The sequence below is a fragment of the Pristiophorus japonicus genome, chromosome 8 (genome assembly GCF_044704955.1).
Source record: "Pristiophorus japonicus isolate sPriJap1 chromosome 8, sPriJap1.hap1, whole genome shotgun sequence".
NCBI lineage: Eukaryota > Metazoa > Chordata > Chondrichthyes > Pristiophoridae > Pristiophorus > Pristiophorus japonicus.
This window is the reverse complement of record NC_091984.1, coordinates 207,925,098-207,947,428: the sequence shown is the minus strand read 5'-3', so window position 1 is coordinate 207,947,428 and position 22,331 is coordinate 207,925,098. Positions and strand designations below refer to the sequence as shown.

General features: G+C 42.6%; 1 protein-coding gene and 1 long non-coding RNA gene across 2 annotated transcripts in view; one reads left to right on the top strand and one right to left on the bottom strand.

The window, feature by feature from the left end:
- The window catches only part of LOC139268970 (uncharacterized), an 86,980-nt gene that overhangs the window by 39,502 nt on the left and 25,147 nt on the right, over nucleotides 1–22,331 (bottom strand). Inside the window, exon 2 of the long non-coding RNA XR_011594140.1 lies at nucleotides 2,783–2,998. This is a non-coding gene — a long non-coding RNA (uncharacterized lncRNA). The remainder of the gene's footprint in view (nucleotides 1–2,782; nucleotides 2,999–22,331) is intronic.
- tbc1d10ab (TBC1 domain family, member 10Ab) overlaps nucleotides 1–22,331 on the top strand; it is a 70,085-nt gene that overhangs the window by 41,454 nt on the left and 6,300 nt on the right. Inside the window, exons 4-8 of the mRNA XM_070887871.1 lie at nucleotides 2,235–2,341; nucleotides 3,393–3,507; nucleotides 10,961–11,026; nucleotides 13,593–13,782; nucleotides 16,072–16,226. Coding sequence (XP_070743972.1) covers nucleotides 2,235–2,341; nucleotides 3,393–3,507; nucleotides 10,961–11,026; nucleotides 13,593–13,782; nucleotides 16,072–16,226 — 633 coding nt within the window. The remainder of the gene's footprint in view (nucleotides 1–2,234; nucleotides 2,342–3,392; nucleotides 3,508–10,960; nucleotides 11,027–13,592; nucleotides 13,783–16,071; nucleotides 16,227–22,331) is intronic.

Sequence of the window (22,331 nt, the reverse complement as noted above, 5' to 3'; positions counted from 1 at the left end):
AAGCTGCAGGGTGACTTGGACAGGTTAGGTGAGTGGGCAAATGCATGGCAGATGCAGTATAATGTGGATAAATGTGAGGTTATCCATTTTGGGGGCAAAAACACGAAGGCAGAATATTATCTGAATGGCGGCAGATTAGGAAAAGGGGAAGTGCAATGAGATTGGGTGTCATGGTTCATCAGTCACAAAGTGGGCATGCAGGTACAGCAGGCGGTAAAGAAGGCAAATGGTATGTTGGCTTTCATAGCTAGGAGATTTGCGTATAGGAGCAGGGAGGTGTTACTGCAGTTGTACAGGGCCTTAGTGAGGCCTCACCTGGAATATTGTGTTCAGTTTTGGTCTCATAATCTGAGGAAGGACGTTCTTGCTATTGAGGGAGTGCAGCGAAGGTTCACCAGACTGATTGCAGGGATGGCTGGACTGTCATACGAGGAGAGACTGGATCAACTGGGCCTTTATTCACTGGAGTTTAGAAGGATGAGAGGGGATCTCATAGCAACGTATAAGATTCTGACGGGACTGGACAGGTTAGATGCGGGAAGAATGTTTCCGATGCTGGGGAAGTCCAGAACCGGGGGCCTAGCCTGAGGATAAGGGGTAGGCCATTTAGAACTGAGATGAGGAGAAACTTCTTCACGCAGAGTTGTTAATCTGTGGAATTCCCTGCCGCAGAGAGTTGTTGACGCCAGTTTATTGGATATAGTTAAGAGGGAGTTAGATATGGCCCATACAGCTAAGGGGATCAAGGGGTATGGAGAAAAAGCAGGAAAGGGGTACTGAAGGAATGATCAGCCATGATCTTATCGAATGGTAGTGCAGGCTCGAAGGGCCGAATGGCCTACTCCTGCACCTATTTTCGATGTTTCTATAAGGCAATTCCCTTCCCCTTCCCTCCAACCGCCATCCCAGGAATCAATCTGGTGCACCTTTGTTGCACTCCCTTGGGCAAGTATTTCATTCCTTGGGTAACGAGACCAAATCTGTATACAATACTCCAGTTGTGGTCTCACCAGGGCCCTATATAATTACAGTGAGACATCTTTACTCATACTCAAATCCTCTTGTAATAAAGGCCAACATACCATTTGCTTTCTTAATTGCTTGCTGTACCTGCATGTTAACTTTCAGTGATTCGTGTGCAGAGACACCCATTATCACCAATGCATCCGCTATCCCTGCCGCTACTTCTCAAGATCCTAGGATGCAAGCCATCAGGTCCAGGGGATTTATCTGCCTTTAGTTCCATTATCTTACTGGGTACCACCTCCTTAGTGATTGTGTTAAATTCCTCCCCCCCCCCCCCCCCCCCCCATAGCCCCGGGCCTATCCACTGTTGGGATATTTTGAGTGACTGTAAAGACTGATGCAAAATATTTGTTCAGAGTTTCTGCCATCTCCGTGTTTCCCATCACACATTCCATGGTCTCGTCCTCTAAGGGACCAACATTTACTTTAACCACTTTTTTTTCCCTTTTTATATACCCGTAGAAACTCTTGCTATCTGTTTTTATATTTTGTGCTAGTTAACTTAGTCTATCTTCCCTTTCTTAATCATTTTTTGTCATTCTTTGCTGGCTTTTAAAAGTTTCCCAATCTTCTGTCCTCCCACTAGTTTTGGCTACTTTGTATGCCTTGTTTTTAATTGGATACCATCCTTTTATTTCTTTAGATAGCCACGGATGGCTATCTTTTCTTTTGCACCCTTTCCTCCTCACTGGAATATATTTTTCTGGAGAATTATGAAATATCTCCTTAAATGTACACACTGTTCATCAACCGTCCTACACTTTAATCTATTTTCTCAGTCCACTTTACCCAACTCTGCTCTCATACCTTTGTAGTCTCCTTTATTTAAGCTTAGAATGCTGGTTTGATATCCAACTTTCTCGCCTTCCATCTGAATTTGATAATTTTATTTAGTAATGCTCCTGTGAAGTGTCTTGGGACATTTTACTATGTTAAAGGCACTATATAACTGCTTGCTGCTGCTGTTGTCTTAACCCAGTATAGAACAAAGGAATGGTAAAATAGGCTTGGCCTAGATTTTGCGTAGCCTTGTAAAGTAGTCTGTTGCTTAAGTGCAGTTGTACATGTTAAAGTATTTTAATTATACAATATCCTGTTATGGTGCTAAATTGTAGTTGGTACAGTTAGAAAACTTACAAAACATTTTTATGCTGAATCAAAGTAACAATGTTGAAATTTGGTGGTATAATGGTTGCTTCTTTCTTAAGGAGATGGATGGGTCAGCTGGGGATCCAACGTGGCTTGATGTAATAGAAAGGGACCTGCATCGCCAATTTCCTTTTCATGAGATGTTTATTGCTAGAGGAGGCCACGGGTAAGCGCATGTTTCTGGTATTCGGTCCTTTTAAAAATGTAAAGCGCAATGTTAAAGGGAAGATTATTGTTACCTGTTAGAGATTTTTTTTTTAAACTGTCCCATGATCAACATTATCTATTTACATGACTCCTAGAAGCCCTGAATCCATCTGAAATGGTACTTCATGTAAGCAGATATGCTGGAGTGAGATGGGGCAGCTCTGTTTGAAGCTGCAACAAAGGGAAGGATACAGAACTTTACAGTAGACTGTTGTAATAAAGAACAAAGAGAGGTGCTTTATGGGTATCGGTGGTGCCTTATCCCTTAAATGTTTTTATTGTACTTTTCTCGTGTCTAGATAATTACATTTCTGAATCATTTTGTAAGTATCCTTTTATAGTTTGTTTCTTTAAAGCTTACTGCTTTAAGTGTCAGTCGTTACTCAGTAATCGTACTCACCCGAGTCAAAAAGGTTGTGGATTCAATTCCAACTCCAGAGATTTGAGCACATAATCCCAGCAGACACTTCAGTGCAGGGCCGAGAAAGAAAGATTGCATTTATATAGCCCCCTTTCACGATCTCAGGACGTCCCATTAATTCACCTTCCTCGCACACTTTAAGGTTCAGCAACTCGTCCAAGCTAGTTCTTTCAATGTTATTGGTACCTGTGAACGCTGCAATAAATTAGGTAGAATTTTATTAGCTTGTAACTTTTTAAAAGGTACTGATGTGTGACTGCCCTCTCCAACTTAATTTAAAAATAGGAAATGTAATTGTAATGCTTAAATTTGAGGGTAGTTCAAGAGCAGAATGTGGGGAATCTTTGTGGAACCAGGTAAAGACGAATATAAATTGAGACACCTGAGGGAATGGGGAAGTAGCTGTGGCACCTTCATTCATGTATGTGATAGAAAATCTGAATCTATTGATGTTCACAGTGAAGGTAGTAGAAGATGAAAATAACCTGTTCAGGTCCAAAACTAGATCTGAATGTCAAGGCAATGGTGTTTGTTTTTTCTTGTTTTTTTTTGTCTCCTCAAAACTCAGTTGATTCTTTGTTTATTTTAGGCAACAAGACCTTTACAGAGTTCTAAAAGCATATACAATTTACAGGCCAGAGGAGGGGTACTGTCAGGCACAGGCTCCAATTGCTGCTGTCCTTCTAATGCACATGCCTGCTGAGGTAACGGAACTGCGTATTTTTTTTGTTGCTTGAAACCAATTTGGACATTAAAAATGTATGTCGATTAGGGAGGCTCCACAGCAGTGTGTGTTGCAAAGTGGAGGCCTGCACTTCCCCACAGAGAGGGAAGGAGGAAGAGAAAATCAGCAATACGGTTAAACTTCACTACTGTCGTGTGCCTTGGTCTCTGCTCGCAGAGAAACATCAACCTCTGAGCACATGACCTAATTAACTGGGAATGGTGTCTGCTGCGTCTCTGGGAAAATTGTGGTGTATGTAGCACACAAATCACTGACTCCACACGGTCTGGTGTAAGTCTAACTGCTGTGACCTTCGTCCTTTATTGTTCAGCTCCAGAGTGCCTCCCAGGTGTGGTGGTCACCCTTACAGGCACTACCAGGGTTTCCCACAGCAGCGCCCTCTGTGGTGTGGCATAGTACTTGCATTAAATTTTTGGTACTGGGACGATACACACATCATTACATAACATCACCTTCCCCCCCCGCCCCCCCCACACTTGGACGCAGGACAACGATACACACGTCATTACATAACATCACACCTGTCCAACGGAAGGCAGGTGGGCATAGACAGTGCGTTAGTATGGTACATATTATCTGGTACATTAGCTGGTTATTGACTGGTAGTGGAACGTTGATTTCCTTGTTAGCCGCTATCATTAATTGTACTTCATCAATACAGTGGCCATTCAGCATAAAAAAGGTAATTCTTATTATAAATTCACTATCTCACATTAACATTGCTCATTTTAGACTCGCTCTGCCTAACAGAAGTCCTTTGTGGGGACCACCTCTTTGTAAGGCCCGTTTAAGACTCCCGGGTGCAGTTCCTCTTTAAGGCGCCATCTTTGATGCAGGAGGATTCCACGAGGCTTCTCCTTGGGCACCGCCATCTTTTTCTCCGCCGCTCCGAATGCCCTCCGCCGTCGCAGCCTCCGCTGCCACCTGACTTGCCGCCTCTCGAGCGGCCGCACTTGCCGCGGCCTCCGTAGCGGCCTCCCCTGCGGCTGCCATGGCCGCCGACCGACGCTACCAGCTCCTCTGCGGAGCCCTTCCGAACCGCCGGCCCCTGGATCCCTCAGCACACCTCCCGCAGCGCCCCCCTTGGGCCCCTTTGTGCAGGGCTGCTTGCCTGTGGGGGCTGGGGCTGCAGGGTCTCTGTGTGAGATCCGGGCCTGGGACTTGCCTGTGGGGGCTGAGGCTGCAGGATCTCTGTAAGATCTGGGGCTTGCCTGTGGGGATTAAGGCTGCAGGGTCTCTGAGGTCCGGGGCTGGGACTTGCCTGTGGGTGGATTGAGGCTGCAGCTCCAGCTTGGTCGGCGCTGCTCTCTGGGGACCCGGGGCACGGCAGCACCCCGGGGAGCAGCAGCCTGTGGAGGAATGAAGTCTTCCCAGCTCCCACGGACCTTCCCCATCCACCTCCGGCCGAGGAGTGTCGGCCCATCGCCTGCAACGACCCACAAAGGTAAAGCGTGCGTCTCGTCCCGGTGGGATACCTGCACCATCGCTCTGCCGAGAACAGGCTGGTCCCTGGTGTAGGCACGCAGCTTCGCCGTGACCGGGACCAGCTTGGGTCGTGCAGCTGGGTTAATCCACAGTTTATCAAAAGTTCTCCGACTCATCAACGACGGACCCGAGCCCGTGTCCACTTCCATACTCACTGATTTTTACTTCACTTATCACTGGGGGCGAATCGTCGGTGCACGTATACAGTCCAAGCACCTCATCTTCTTCTACCTGCTCCTCGCTGAACAGTGGATCATCCCCCATCTCCTTAGCCACACGGTGAGTCCGATTTATTTTACACATACGCTGAAGGTGGCCTTTAACGTGGCAGGTATTACACGTATATTCTGCAAACCTGCACCGGTGAGCCCCATGGCTTCCTCCACAGCGCCAGCATGGTGCTGCTTGATTGGCCCCCCCTCGGCGGACTCTGAGCTCCAGGATCCCGAGGTCCGTGCTCCCTGCCCCGGGCAGAGCCATGTTCTACAGTTTTGTCCGTGGTGGGCGCTATCCTGTGGACAGTGCCTGCCGGGTTTGACACTGTGTGGATCATTTGCTTGGTGCTGCAAGTCGAGGTCATATATGCCCGGCTGATGGTGATGGCCTTTGTCAGAGTGACTGTGGGTTCCGTGGCCAGCAGCTTGTGAAGGAGGCCCTCGTGGCCAATCCCCATAACGCAAACGTCCCGCAACGCCTCGTCAAGGTGTGCCCCAAAATCACACGGCGCCGCGAATCTCCTGAGGTCCGCAGCATATTTGATGACATCCTGGCCCTCAGATCTGCAGTGATGGTAAAATTTGTATCTGGCCGTGAGGATGCTCTCCTTCGGTTTCAACTGGTCACGAATGAGTTCAGTCAGCTCCTCGTATGACTTGTCCCTGGCGCTCCCAGGTGCCAGCAAATCCCTGACAAGACAGTAAACCTCATCTCCACAACTGGAGAGCAATATCGCCGTACGCTTCTCTCTCATTGCGTATGTGTCCTCCGTCAGGTCATTTGCTGTGAAGTAGTACTCGAGCCTTTCCGTAAAGGCCTCCCAATCATTGCCCACGGTAAAATCCTTTAGCGAGCCCTGAGTAGCCATGGTTGCATGGAGCTCGTCCGCTTCCTCGTTGCCAATGTGGTGTATGTAGCACACAAATCACTGACTCCACACGGTCTGGTGTAAGTCTAACTGCTGTGACCTTCGTCCTTTATTGTTCAGCTCCAGAGTGCCTCCCAGGTGTGGTGGTCACCCTTTATATCGTCTTTGTTACAGGCACTACCAGGGTTTCCCACCGCAGCGCCCTCTGTGGTGTGGCATAGTACTTGCATTACATTTAAGGTACTGGGACGATACACACATCATTACATAACATTGAAACCAATTTGGACATTAAAAATGTATGTCGAATAGGGAGGCTCCACAGCAGTGTGTGTTGCAAAGTGGAGGCCTGCACTTCCCCACAGAGAGGGAAAGAGGAAGAGAAAATCAGCAATACGGTTAAACTTCACTACTGTCGTGTGCCTTGGTCTCTGCTCGCAGAGAAACATCAACCTCTGAGCACATGACCTAATTAACTGGGAATGGTGTCTGCTGCGTCTCTGGGGAAAATAAGTAAACTTTTAAAGGGTTGAGGGGAGTGAGTTTTTTTTGTTTGAAACAAAATTTCCTGATTCCCCTTTCTTTCCTGAAGATAGTAATTCATACTTATATGAAGTTTTGCAGGTGGCAGCCTTAGAAACATAGAAACATAGAAAATAGGTGCAGGAGTAGGCCATTCGGCCCTTCTAGCCTGCACCGCCATTCAATGAGTTCATGGCTGAACATGCAACTTCAGTACCCCATTCCTGCTTTCTCACCATACCCCTTGATTCCCCTAGTAGTAAGAACTTCATCTAACTCCTTTTTGAATATATTTAGTGAATTGGCCTCAACAACTTTCTGTGGTAGAGAATTCCACAGGTTCACCACTCTCTGGGTGAAGAAATTCCTCCTCATCTCGGTCCTAAATGGCTTCCCCCTTATCCTTAGACTGTGTCCCCTGGTTCTGCACTTCCCCAACATTGGGAACATTCTTCCTGCATCTAACCTGTCTAACCCCGTCAGAATTTTAAACGTTTCTATGAGGTCCCCTCTCATTCTTCTGAACTCCAGTGAATACAAGCCCAGTTGATCCAGTCTTTCTTGATAGGTCAGTCCCGCCATCCCGGGAATCAGTCTGGTGAACCTTCGCTGCACTCCCTCAATAGCAAGAATGTCCTTCCTCAGGTTACGAGACCAAAATTGTACACAATACTCCAGGTGTGGCCTCACCAAGGCCCTGTACAATTGTAGCAACACCTCCCTGCCCCTGTACTCAAATCCCCTCGCTATGAAGGCCAACATGCCATTTGCTTTCTTAACCGCCTGCTGTACCTGCATGCCAACCTTCAATGACTGATGTACCATGACACCCAGGTCTCTTTGCGCCTGCCCTTTTCCTAATCTGTCACCATTCAGATAATAGTCTGTCTCTCTGTTTTTACCACCAAAGTGGATAACCTCACATTTATCCACATTATACTTCATCTGCCATGCATTTGCCCACTCACCTAACCTATCCAAGTCGCTCTGCAGCCTCATAGAATCCTCCTTGCAGCTCACACTGCCACCCAACTTAGTGTCATCCGCAAATTTGGAGATACTACATTTAATCCCCTCGTCTAAATCATTAATGTACAGTGTAAACAGCTGGGGCCCCAGCACAGAACCTTGCGGTACCCCACTAGTCACTGCCTGCCATTCTGAAAAGTCCCCATTTACTCCTACTCTTTGCTTCCTGTCTGACAACCAGTTCTCAATCCATGTCAGCACACTACCCCCAATCCCATGTGCTTTAACTTTGCACATTAATCTCTTGTGTGGGACCTTGTCGAAAGCCTTCTGAAAGTCCAAATATACCACATCAACTGGTTCTCCCTTGTCCACTCTACTGGAAACATCCTCAAAAAATTCCAGAAGATTTGTCAAGCATGATTTCCCTTTCACAAATCCATGCTGACTTGGACCTATCATATTACCTCTTTCCAAATGCACTGCGATGACATCCTTAATAATTGATTCCATCATTTTACCCACTACCGATGTCAGGCTGACCGGTCTGTAATTCCCTGTTTTCTCTCTCCCTCCTTTTTTAAAAAGTGGGGTTACATTGGCTACCCTCCACTCCATAGGAACTGATCCAGAGTCAATGGAATGTTGGAAAATGACTGTCAATGCATCCACTATTTCCAAGGCCACCTCCTTAAGTACTCTGGGATGCAGTCCATCAGGCCCTGGGGATTTATCGGCCTTCAATCCCATCAATTTCCCCAACACAATTTCCCGACTAATAAGGATTTCCCTCAGTTCCTCCTCCTTACTAGACCCTCCGACCCCTTTTATATCCGGAAGGTTGTTTGTGTCCTCCTCAGTGAATACCGAACCAAAGTACTTGTTCAATTGGTCCGCCATTTCTTTGTTCCCCGTTATGACATCCCCTGATTCTGACTGCAAGGGACCTACGTTTGTCTTTACTAACCTTTTTCTCTTTACATATCTATAGAAACTTTTGCAATCCGTCTTAATGTTCCCTGCAAGCTTCTTCTCGTACTCCATTTTCCCTGCCCTAATCAAACCCTTTGTCCTCCTCTGCCGAGTTCTAAATTTCTCCCAGTCCCCGGGTTCTCTGCTATTTCTGGCCAATTTGTATGCCACTTCCTTGGCTTTAATGCTATCCCTGATTTCCCTTGATAGCCACGGTTGAGCCACCTTCCCTTTTTTATTTTTACGACAGACAGGAATGTACAATTGTTGTAGTTCATCCATGCGGTCTCTAAATGTCTGCCATTGCCCATCCAGTCAACCCCTTCAGTATCATTCGCCAATCTTTCCTAGCCAATTCACGCCTCATACCTTCAAAGTTACCCTTCTTTAAGTTCTGGACCATGGTCTCTGAATTAACTGTTTCATTCTCCATCCTAATGCAGAATTCCACCATATTATGGTCACTCTTCCCCAAGGGGCCTCGCACAACGAGATTGCTAATTAATCCTCTCTCATTACACAACACCCAGTCTAAGATGGCCTCCCCCCTAGTTGGTTCCTCGACATACAAGTGGCATTGTTTCCTCGTGTATGAGGCTGCACACAGTGCTGGCAGAACATTCACGCAAATGTAACCTTTATATCTATTGTCTAATGCAAATTACTATGTCACACTTTCACCTGATTTGCTCAAATTTCTGTAGCAAATCAAAATTTAATAGCTTCATGAGTAAATTGATATCTCAATGAAATTAACTAGTTAGGAATTACTAAACGTTTTACATGAAAACAAATTAAAAGTGGCCAGTCTAGTCTGTAAGGTCTACCCAATAAAAATCATGCCAGAACAATTCAAAACTCTCAATACTTTTTTGGACAATTATTTCAAGGGCCATTTTTACCTTTCTTGGCCTGACGACAATGGGGACAAAAGGTTTCTAACATTTCTGATGAGCCTACAAAAAAATAGATCTTTTACAATGTGATTGAAACTTACCTATAACATTCTTTTGTGTTTGTAATCGCCTTCACTAAGGTTCTTTTATTTGGAGGTCTCTCCTGCTCCCCAAAAATTTGAATCTGCAGTTCAGTTTGCTATACAGGTTCAACGTCTGGAATCCTTGGGACAGAATCCGTTCTGGATTTCATACAAGAAAATCAATAGTCTGAAATCCGGAATCCGTGCCGGGTTTTGAGCGGCGAGGTCCGAAATCCGGCAAGGATTCGGTCAAGGATTCCGGTTTTCAGACTTGATTTTCTTGTCTTAAATCCGGAATCCTCGGCTGGATTTCGGGTTTTGCCTCAAAAATGTCTGGTTTTCGGACAATAATTCCGGATTCCGGAAGACTTCATCAGCTATGTGCAAATGTCTGCTTTTTTAGACAATTCCGGTTTTTGGAGTTACGGATTTGAGACGTTGCACCTGTACTTGCAATTTGCTGACTGCCCCAGTCTGACCATATGCAGTATTGTCCAGCATGCATCAACATGATTCTTTCACTGCAATTGGCAAAGTATCAGGATTTCTGAGTAATTTTATTTTTAAAAAAATTAATTGAACAGCTGTATCCCTGTCTAGGCCACACCTGGAGTACTGTGTTCAGTTCTGGGCACGTTAGAAAGGATATATTGGCCTTGGAGGGAGCGCAGTGTAGATTTACTGGAATGTTACCTGGACTCCAAAGGTTAAATTTTGAGGAGAGATTAGGGTTGTAAGGGGTGATTTGATTGAAATTTTCAAAATAATAATGGGAACTGATAGGGTAGATAGAGAGAAACTATTTGTGTGTCCAGGGCAAGGGGACGTAGCTTAAAAATTAGAGCCAGGCCATTCAGGAGTGAAGTTAGGAAGTACTTCTACATACATCCAGGGTGGTAGAAGTTTGAAACTCTCTCTTCTGTAAACAGCATTTCATGCTAGTTTAATTGTTAATTTTAAATCTGAGAATAATACCGTTGCTTAACACAAATCTACGGGAAATGGAGTTCGGTTACAGATCAGCCATGATCTCATTGAATTATGGAACTGACTCGAAGGGCTCAATGGTCTACTCCTGTTGCTGTGTTCATAAACTTAGCTGTAGAATGTTTTTTTTTCCTGACTTTTATTTGCATATTTAACCTGCTATGGAAATTTGCTATTTAGGGTCTTGTTCACAATTCCAAATCACTGTACCCCACTTGTCTGAATCCTGAAAGCTGACCTGGAAGTCCAATCCAGGAGACTATTCCACTAATGTATAGTGCAATCTTAATTTGATAAATTTCAAAATGTAAAGAAAATGCTAACAAACTGCATCATTTTCTAATCTTGCATTTCGGTATTGCTGCTATTCTCGGGCATGGATAGATCTAATTGTTTTCTGTTTATGTTTCATAGCAAGCTTTTTGGTGCCTGGTTCAGATTTGTGAGAAATATCTTCCAGGATATTACAGCGCTGGATTGGTGAGTTTTTAAACCTTCTACTGATGGGAACTATTAACCTTTAGAAATAGTAGAAATCAGGACTGCCAACCACAAAATTACAGCGTTTTGGTTGTGTGCAGGAGAAATGGGTGGCAGAAGAAGACACTGGTGAGAATTTTGTAGTTATGCACAGTAGTGCACACCTATTTTTATGTAACTATATTTCTCATGTATTCATACATAGACGGAAGATGCTCCCTTCACTTGGCCCAATTATTATATTTGCTAGCCTCTAGGGATATTTTTATTACATCAAGAAAAATAACGATGTTACCTCCTGGAACAATGCTACCATGAATTTTATGACATTTAGTAACTATATGCTCAATAAGTTACAAGTACAAGACCTGTTTCCTGCCAGTCACCTCTGGTTTCAATTCACTGATTAAAAATGTGCTGCTTGACTGAATTCTCTGCTTCACATCAGAAACTGGAGCAGCACGATTCTGCTTATGGTGCAGTTTGTATGCTCGCTTCCCCCCCGTCACTTTCTGATTGAACAGAAATAGACTAGGGGGCGAGAATTTCCTCAGGGCCTCTCCCCCACTGTCGCCAGACGTTCAGCAGACTACCCTCCCCAATTTTAATAAAATTCCTGCTATGAAGCATTATTGATAGAGACATGAACTTCAGATTTGAATGTTTATTGCTGTCACCTGATTATGACATTTCTGGGACATCTGAATTACTGATCAATCTATACAGGCTCTAAGAAAAAGTGCCGCTTTTATTCACATGGCTTAATTTAACAAGATTATGATTTATTAAAGATTTGTATGATTAGGTAAAAAAACTTAAAGTAGCTTTATTTGGCTAAAAATCAATTTTATTAATAAAACCTACATAAGTGCATGATGTCTCAATTAAATAGTTCAGTTAAATACATTTCATCATACTGACTTTCAAGTCCACAGGGCTGCATTTTTAAGTTATATAATCAAGGATATTACTGCAATCTATACGCATTTTGCCTGTTGAGTATAGCTTGGGCTCTTCCGTACCTTTCTAAACTACAAGCTTATAGACAGACCTGCTACAGAGGACAGAATTCAACCTTTAAACTTCCACTTATACAAACACTTGGACATTGTACACTTCTTACCCCTTCACACAAGGTTTTACTGTTCAGTTTAGACCTAGTCTCCCAAGTCTAGTTGCTAAACACAGTTGCCTTTATCTGCTAATTTGGCAGCTACTCAGTTTTGCTGTTTTCCACCGTGAAGGAGCTTAATTTCCTTTTGCACTCAGACAGTGCCATTCTAGCTCCTGTTGCCAAAAGTTTTCTTCCAGCTGAAGTGTATGAAGTTTTATACAGAAGTGACATTGTGTCGGAATCCCTCGTGTGAATCTTAATACACTGCCTGGATTGCAACAAAAGCTCTGTAAATGAAATGCCATATTTAGTTGTGAAGAAATCTGCCTGGATACAAAGAGTACCTCAGTGAGCTATTTATATAAATTCCACAGATACGTACAGTATTTTACATTTGCAGTATCTAGTTACTGGTTGTAGAAATGTGCCAAATTGCTGCTGTTGCTCGTTAGCAAGATATGGTTTATTGGAATTTATCTATCAATATTGACTGACAGATTTGCATGTTAAGCATGCTGCCAATTCTGCAGAAGGACAGTGTACATGACCTCGTGTGTTTCTGTAACTAATGACAGGGTTACAAACTATAGTCTACTGGAATATAAAAGCAATATTTTATCGTTCTTTGACTTTAGAACAACATACTGAAACATGTCTGGTCTCATTACATCAAAAAGTTTTATACAGGACATCTTGATTGATGTGCTTTATTCCATCCAGCATCACTACTTTTCATAAGATTCCACCTGAATTATGTTTCCTCCCATTTTCTATGCACCTCTCCTGAAGACTTTGACTCTGAGTGGGGTAGAATTTCATAGTTGTTGGCAGCCCTTTGGTACTCCACCCAGGTGGCTGTTAATATGTGTAATTAGACAGTGAGTGTGGTCAGGTGGTTTGACTATAAATGGGGTCATATATGAGCCTGAACTTATCACAGTGCAGCTGGAATTTCCTTTTCCTTGATCTTGGAGCACTGACACAAAAAGAGTTCTTGGAGCACTGAAGCCAATTGTAGCACTCCAGCTGACATTGAACGGGTTAAGGATTGAGCCGAGCACCTTCTGGTGTAAACAGCTCAGCACTACACCGGGTGGTGGCTTTCCAATAAACTTTTTCTATGGATAACTTTAAAATATTAACGTTTTTAATGGTGCTACTACTTACTACTCCCAAGTTTATTGTGAATCTAACAAATGTTGAGTTAAAACATCTAGATCAGGATAAACTTGAGCTGCACCTGTGACTCCTACATTACCAACTCAAACCTTAGTTTTGTGCTGAATTTATACTGTATTCCGAAGATTGATTTTGCATTTCACAATTATTAAATCTGTGAAATCCCATCTAAGGTTACGTTGTTTAAATGCTGTATAAAATCATGTCAAGCTAAACTTTTTCCAGATGGACCATGTCGAGCGTATTTTCATAACTATATGATTTGTTCTTCAGGAAGCAATCCAGTTGGATGGGGAGATCTTTTTTGCCTTGTTGCGTAAGGTTTCACCTGTGGCACATAAGCATCTTAACAAGTACAAAATTGACCCGATCCTCTACATGACTGAGTGGTTCATGTGTGCATTTTCAAGAACCTTGCCATGGGTGTCCGTGCTGAGAATTTGGGACATGTTCTTCTGTGAAGGTACATACTCAAAAACTGTTTTGTATTGTTGGCTATATTCACACCAGCATCAGCCATCTGATACAGAGCTGAAGCGGAGATACAAGCTAGCAGGAGACAGCCAGTAGTTCTCAAGTGCATTTAATGGCCTGGCTGCTAAGTGCATAAAAGCAGCTTGGCTGACCTGACTTGAGAATGCTCTCCTCCTTCCTTATTAAGCATCCAGCTTTTGCTATGCACCATTCCAATTGCACAACTAGGATTGGGAACTCTCCAGGGAGTCCTGAATATTTCCCATGTCCTATCTTGTAACATGGTGTTGATCATCAAGTGCTGCTGGTGTCTGAAAGTTGTATACACGTGTGCTCATATAGTGTGTTGCCTCACTGATATTTTAGGTGCAGCTGAAGTCACTAGCAGAAGTGAGCTGAGTTTGTGTAGTCTCAACTCAGTTTGTAGAGATCTTTGGCCATGGCCTAATTGGCACTAAATTCGCAGTCTCACTGGAGTCCAGTGGGTAGCTGAAATGGGAAATAGAAAATATAATTATTGCAATAGGGGTGTTCTGCTGAGGCTGAGCCTAAGATGTGTTGTTGGGAGAGTGCGTTCTGTAATTAACCATGCTATAACTGGCTAAGAACGCTAGATAATAAAACTAATCGCACAAAACATGAAGTGTCTCATTTCCCAGTTCTTGCATTGTTCACTTGGATGAGCACCATGATTATAATAAAATAAATAAGATTTAAAAAAAAAATAACTGTCATAAGTGAGTCTGAAGCCACACAATAGTAGCATTTTCCATGAGGTTGTTACCCAAAACTTATATTTACAGATTAATGCAGACCCAGCTGGATAAACTCATGGATAAAGGGAAATCAATAATGGCCTGGATTTTGCAGTAAGCAACAGTGCTCACCGCTGACCTCTAAGAAAGTTGTCCACAAAGATCTAGTGATCTCTGTGGCATGAATTTCAGCTCTCTCCACCTTTGTTCGAATTTGGTGCCAAATTATACGAATCCTGAATGTCCAGCAACAGTGATGTCATCAAGCTGGCTAAGCAGCCAATCACATTGAAGAATTCTCTCACAGCAATCTAGGAAGTAAAATGGACAGATTCTAATTTACTTTTTATAAATTTTACAGAGCGAAATATAGATTGGGACATATGCACATATGATTAAGGTAGAAGCTGAAATATCAAACTTAAAAAATATATTAAAAATTTGTGGTAATTCTTAATCAAATTAATGGAAATTTTTGACATTCCACAAATATAAAATTAGTTTTTAGGGCCAGAACAGCTGTTCAGCAGTCAGTACACTGTTAAAAGCCCAATTACATCTCTTTTAATGAGGCTTAAAGTTTTAGTTTTTTTTTAAAACGGCGATATTCCATCCTAACGGGAAGTTTTCATCCTTGTATGTGATTGCCAGGTCTGGGGAGTTCTATAGCACAGCCTGTGGCGGAGCAGTGAATGACTGATCACAACTTCAGGATTTCCCTGTTTATCTGCACATGCGCTAAATCCCGAAGTGCGGTCAGTTTCAATGGAGTAATGACTGAACGCTGACAGTAATGCCGTCACTACCACCGTAAAATCCGGGCTATTATTCTGTTTTCCAAGATACTACCTTATAGCATAAAAGTTATTTGGGGGGAAAAAAACTGGAAATGACCAGTATGACATCATTTTGATAACCTGTTTTGTGCCTTTTATCATTCATAAAATTTGAACATAATTAAGTTATTTCTGAAATCGTGACGATGATTTGAATTGTTTGCCTTGTCGGCGTTCAACAATTCATTTTTTTTTTTGTTCACTGTCTATTTTAGGAATACGATGAAAGACACATTTTCTGTTGCTGTGCTTTTTACGCTCTAATTTGAGCCCTTGGTCAGCTGAATGAATGTTTGTAAAGATACTTCCCTTCACCATTTGGGGACTGCAGTACTATTTTTACATTATTCTAAAAACAAACTTTAGTTCTTTTACATTCTTTTCTGCATCCTCCATGTGATAACATTATTTTAAAATATGCTTCAAATACTGAATCATTGGTGTAAAAAATTGTAAAATACTAATGGAAAAAATTAAACTAAGTGCCAGTAGTTCCAGGGTTGAAAACAATTCTGTTCCTCATTTGGCTTAGCAGTTCCCTAACACAATGCAAATTATGTTTGACCATTGCAAACTTGTTCACAAAGCTGAATATTCATTTTGTTCCCAAAGCTGAATATTCATTTTGTTCTTGATGCTGTTAGTGTGGCCAATTGTTATTTGTTTTTCCATTTTTGTTCCACCCAGGTGTAAAGGTGATCTTTCGTGTTGGCCTCATTCTGCTGAAGTATACTCTTGGTTCATCAGACAAACTGAAGAAATGTCAGGGTCAATATGAGACCATGGAAAAACTTCGCAGCATTGATCCTAGATATATGCAAGAAAGCTTTCTCGTGCGAGAGGTAAGGGTCCAGTCAAAATCACTGCCTTTCCATCTGAATGCAAGATGGTGGAACAAGTAACATTCTATTGCAATCTATGCTGAACTGTCTTGAAAGACATTCTCTAGCTGCGACTGGATAGATGAGCAATGGATATTTCGGGGAAACTTCAATTCTTTGCTACAATTTTAATGTTTTAATATTTCATGAACTACTGTATATTAAAAGTTCTAACTTTTTTTTCACTTTCTTGATTAATTACAAAAATCAAAATAAATCTATGTTTACAAAGTAAATCTGATGCAGTTGTAAGGAAAATGAACTTTCATGCAGGCAAGGATTAGTTATGAGTGATATGGGTGGGCTGTGTGCTTCTCCCAAGGAATTTTTAGATTGAGCCTGCACTTTCTGTTGCACATTACTTCTGAACAATGTGGTTCCCATTTGCAGGGTTTTCACACTCTCGAATCATTTAACCATTTTAAGACCATTGTTCTGTAATTCGTGTCGCCTGTGCACTGGTTTAGTTGGGCTATCTGATTTCCTGTCCTATAGTCGAACCATACCTGTAATGCAGGTGTAATTGTGTTCATTCTAATTGTGTGGTTTATTATATATTTCAGCCGTGCTGTTAATACTGGAGAATTAACAGTGCATTAAGATTTTGAAAATGAGGTTTTGTGCTTTCTTTATGCCTCTTGAGGGCTTTTGGGTGTTTTATTCGATGTTAAAGATGCTATAAGCTGTTGTGCCAATTTGTTTTGAGGGTTGATAGCCAAAGACTTCCTGCAGTGAACAGTATTACAATATTTTCTCGTATATTTCAGTGGCTCATAAATTTTCCTTGTGCAATCACAGAAAAGGAAATTAGTTTATTAGTTAGCTTTATCCTGTAAAGGAAGTACTTGCAGTGTTACTATCTTTCAGAAAGAGCTGTTGATGGGTGCTGCTGTTGGCCATTTCTATGCTAAAAGTAGTATTTTGACTGAAAAACAAACTGACCACAGATTTCAGCTCACCCACAGATAGTTATTTTGGGTTTAGTTGACAGTTAACCACAGGATGGACAAGTAGCAAATCATGACTGGAAATTGTGACCATTCAGAATTTGATTTGACCTAAATTTATGTTAAAATGCATTATTAAATAGCTGGATAACTTGCATAAGTTAAGGATTTGTTTAACACAGATGTCATGTCTAAACCGATTACAATATAGCATTTGTCCGCTCAACACAATTGCACATATATATTTAACAAAGGAGGTTGGATAATAGTGCAAATGCTGCTCACAGCATGATTCAAAATAACTCAATGGGGTTATACTGTTTTCATTCCATAAACTATATACAGTATCAGATTTAAATATTAATCAGTAACTTGATTTAACCAGGATTGTGTGGATTTAAAAGTTAACTGTTTAAACTGAATTTGAAACACTTTTGAGGATCACAATAGAATCCTCCAAAATATGGTTACAAAATTGATGGTATTCTCAGAGATTAAATCCACAAATGCATTTCTACTTTAATCGTTGAATTTTTACTTGCTGCTGTTTTGAGCGCCTCCACCATTGTCCAACTGGGTGGAACAATTCCTATCGGTTGTAGCCAGCAAACTTCCTGCAGTGGTGTCTCTTCCTGCTCCTACAGTTACCTCGGGAGTCCCTAAGGATCTATCCTTGGCCTGCTCCTATTTCTCATCTGCATGCTGCCCTCGACAACTTCATCCGGAAATACAACAGCACCCAACTCTACGCTAGCACCATCTCTCCCGACCCCTCCAATGCCTCTGATTTGTCACGCTGCTTGTCTGACATCCAGTAGTGGATCAGCAGGAATTTCCTCCATATAAATATTTGGAAGATCAACGCTATTGTCTTCAGTCCCTGCCTCAAACTCTGTTCCCTAGCCACCGACTCCATTACACTCCCTGGCCACTGAGGCTGAACCAGACTGTTTGCAACCTTGCTGTCCTATTTGAGCCCGAGCTGACATTCTGACTACATACCCTCCATCATCAAGATCATCTCCTTCCACCTCCATAACATCATCTGTCTTCACCCCTGCGTCTGCTCATCTGTTGATTTACCTATATACTCGACTATTCCAATGCTCTCTTAGCCGGCTTCCCACCCTCCGTAAACTTGAGCTCATCCAAAACTCTGTTGCCTGTATCCTAACTCTCACCAAGCCCCATTCACCCATCATCCCTGTGTTCGCTGACTTACATTGGCTTCCGGTCCGGCAACATCACACGCCCCCCCACCCCCCCCGTAACTTCCTCCAGCCCGCAATCCTCCGAGAACTCTCTGCTCCTCCAATTCACCCATTTCACTATTGGCAGTCTTGCCTTCAGCTACCTAGGCCCTAAGCTCTGGATTTCCCTCCCTAAGCCTGTCCTAATATCTCCTTGTGTGGCTTGGTGTTGAATTTTGTTTGATAACGTTCATGAAGAACCTTGGGACATCTTGCTACGTTAACTGCACTATATAAATGCTATGTAGTTGTCGTGGTGTGCACATTTTAACTCTAGCTATAGTCCAACTGATGCCAAAGCTTAAAAGCTCCTGTTGCATTCAGTCTTCAAAAGGTTGACTCTTGCCACATCATCCTGCATGGGCTTGCACATTACAGTATGCAATAGCTTAGTTGCTTGAGTAGAAGGCCTTTAATAGCATGGCAGTCAACATATATTGGTTGGTTGTGGTTGAAACACATCCCAAAAATCATTGTGGCTTCATAAGTTTAATATAAAGTGCCTCCCAGCTGTTAATTACTATGAGTGTTCCAGAGCAGTGATGCATCAATGAATTTGTTCAAATGTCGATGACTGTGAAGTTCTAGTTAATATTTTTGAAGGGTAAATTGTTGAATACTCAGATTTACCTATTAAAGTCAAGGAAGAGTACTTTCTGTTATAGTTTCTGTTATTTTAGATTAAATGACAAACTCCCAAGCATTTTGATTTTGTAAAATCTTTTGTGTTCATTATAAAAAGGGAAGCAGTACGTATGATTTACTGATGTCATTTGTCAGTTTTTTTCAGGAATACATGGTAAACATGTAAAACAAGTTGAAGTACAACATTCCAAAAAGCAACGTCTATTTATGCAATCTCTTGGTTATGGGCACACCTAGTAGTGACGGGGTAGAAAGCAGGGTTGGGAGCCTAGACGGTAATAGATGAAACTTGTATTTGCATCTACAAATGGGGAAACAAAATCCAGTTACCAAACAATAAGTATGGGTGTTGCCAAGCCACATCCCAAATTAAAAATAATGGGTGGGTTGAGGCAACGGCAAATTTGCGAGACCTCACAAAAAAATTAAAAGCAAAAAACTGCAAATGCTGGAAATGTGAAACAACAAACACAAAAGCTAGAAACTCGCAGCAGGTTGGTCGGTCGGTATCTGTGGACTGAACAGATGCTCAATGTTTTGTTTATGCTTTACTTTAGAACTGAAAAATAAGGGACGAACAATTAAAAGGAGCAGAGAAAGGGAGGTGTAAGGAAAAAATAGAGGCAAACTGAGACATGATTATTGAATGCTGTAACGTCATCTTAGTTAAGTGATGGAAAGAATCATTTAAAGAAATGAAAGAAACCAAAGGATGTGTGAATTAGCTGGGCAGTGGGAGGCATAAGGAAAAGACACAAAATAGAGAGCTGAAAACACAAAACCTGGGAGTCAGGTTTGAAACTAAAATTAAAAAATGCTGGCAAAGTACAGGAGGCCTACCAACTCCAAAAAGAGAACAGGTCAATAATGAGGGGCACAGCTACCCCTCCTCCCTGCCCCCCCCCCCCCAACTATATCCCAGCAGCAACATAACTTTATTTGATCATTTTGATCGAAAAGTTTAAAAGTCATTTGATCAGTCAGTTACTAGTTCTTACCGAATGAATGGTGGTCATTAAATCTGTGGTGTCCAACTTATCACTGCTAGTGAGTGAAGTTAATTGCAATTATCATAAAACTCATCCATCAAACAGTGGGTCCAATATGCTGTGCAACAGACTGTACGGAAGTGCTTTCACACTTGTCCATATTTCCCACAACTGTGCCCTATATGTGTTTTGATAGGCTCCCTCCCAATCCTGAATGCCCTCGACAGGCAGCCATGATGGTCCATGAGAAAGACAGACTTGGATTTATATAGTGCCTTTCACGACCACCAGACATCTCAAATGCTTTACGGCCAATGTAGTACTTTTGGAGTGCAGTCACTGTTGTAATATAGGAATGAGAGTTATGAGGATCTAGGCACTGTAGATGTATGGCAGGCCTTTCATTTATTTGAGAAGGATTTCACCTTTTACTCCAACTTACACAATTTCAACTGGAGTCTTGATTACCGTTTGAAACAACCCCATCTGGTTTGAGTGCAGAGTTGAACCATTGATGCTGTTGCCATCTCCGACATGGCATCTATCACTATTCAGCTAATGTTAGACAAGCTTACTCCCTTATCCACGACATTGTTGACTCAGCTCCTCTCTCGTTGGAGACCCATGAATTTACAGTCACCATTCGTACTTCACTTACCCAGTTTATCTCCCAAGACCGAGAGCTCCGACATCACCTTAACAGTACAATAGAAAGTGCAAAAGCAGTCTGAGGGGGCCACTCAATCTAGAGCCAGAATTTGCACGTGGCTTCAAACTTGGAGGGATCTGGAACAGAGTGGGTGAACTGGAAACCCAGCATAAAAGGTTCTGCATGGCCAAAGCTGAAAGAGGCCTCCATCAGGCCAGTGGGTGCTACTAACCTATTCTGAGGGTGCTGAGTGGACACCCTGCTTTGCCAAAGCTAAATAGTTTTGAGCAGGGGGACAAGCCAACAAAACCTCTAGCATATATATCCTATGCAAACAAATTTGGAATAGAACCATCGTGTCAATCCTAAAACCACCAGTGAACCCCCTGAGATAAACAAGAGTTTGCTAGGCACTGTCTCCCTCTACATCTCTTGAGGTACAGACCACTCGGCAAGAAACAAAGCAGATGCAGTCGGATGTCCAGTTTCCTCACCTCAGATGAAATTTCACAAGCATTAGATGCTCCGATTTCTGCTTATGGAATCCAGCATCCTGTGCCATGCCTGCAGTTCAGCAAAGCACCAGGACTGGATGATTTCTCTGCTGAGTTCTACAAAGTGCTCTCCTCTGACCGGACCCTGATACTGACAATACAAAATTATTTCACCCAATACTGGGGCTTGACAAGGTGGATGCAGTGAGGATATTTCCACTCATAGGGAAAACTAAAACTAGGGGGCATATTCTCAGAATAAGGGGCCACCCATTTAAAACTGAGATGAGGAGGAATTTCTTCTCCTGAGGGTTGTAAATCTGCCTCAGAGAGCTGTGGAAGCTGGGTCATTGAATATATTTAAGGTGGAGATGGACAGATTTTTGAGCGATAAGGGAATAAAGGGTTATGGGGAGCAGGCAGTGAAGTGGAGCTGAGTCCATGATCAGATCAGCCATGATATTAAATGGTAGAGCAGGCTCGAGGAGCCAAATGGCCTACTCCTGCTCCTATTTCTTATGTTCCAGAAATATTCAAATTGGTCACCATCAAATGCATAAAAAAAGGCAAGGGCTCCAATGCCTGTGCAGCATTACTCTCGTTATTTGTGATCACACAGGACTGGCAAAGATCCTGGATCTAGGTTAGACTAAATTGCCTCCGGTCTAATGCACCCAGATGAAAGCGGGTCAATCCAATAATGCCTCTTGGAAAACAGCACCAGACGACTGTTCAATATTGTGCACAAATGCAAGAGCAGAATTGCTAGCCCTGAAAAAGCCTTTGACTGAGTAGAGTAGACCTTCCTCATCAGATGGGCCACTCAGAATCCTCCGCCACTCATGCCTTACCCTACACAAACTTAGAAAATTCTACCCAATCCAGGCAGATAAGTGCTGGCAGAGTTAGTTCTGCCACGGATCTTTTTTTCCTCACAATCTCTGATGTGGCGCAATCCAAGAAAAGTGCCCTAAGCATCCGAAACATCTGCCAGTAAGAGCCAACTTCCCACCCATCCCAGTCTCTTTCAAATAGGGCTATTTGCTGAGTCAGTTCCCACAATGTCAACGAGGATACTTGGCTGTTGTGATG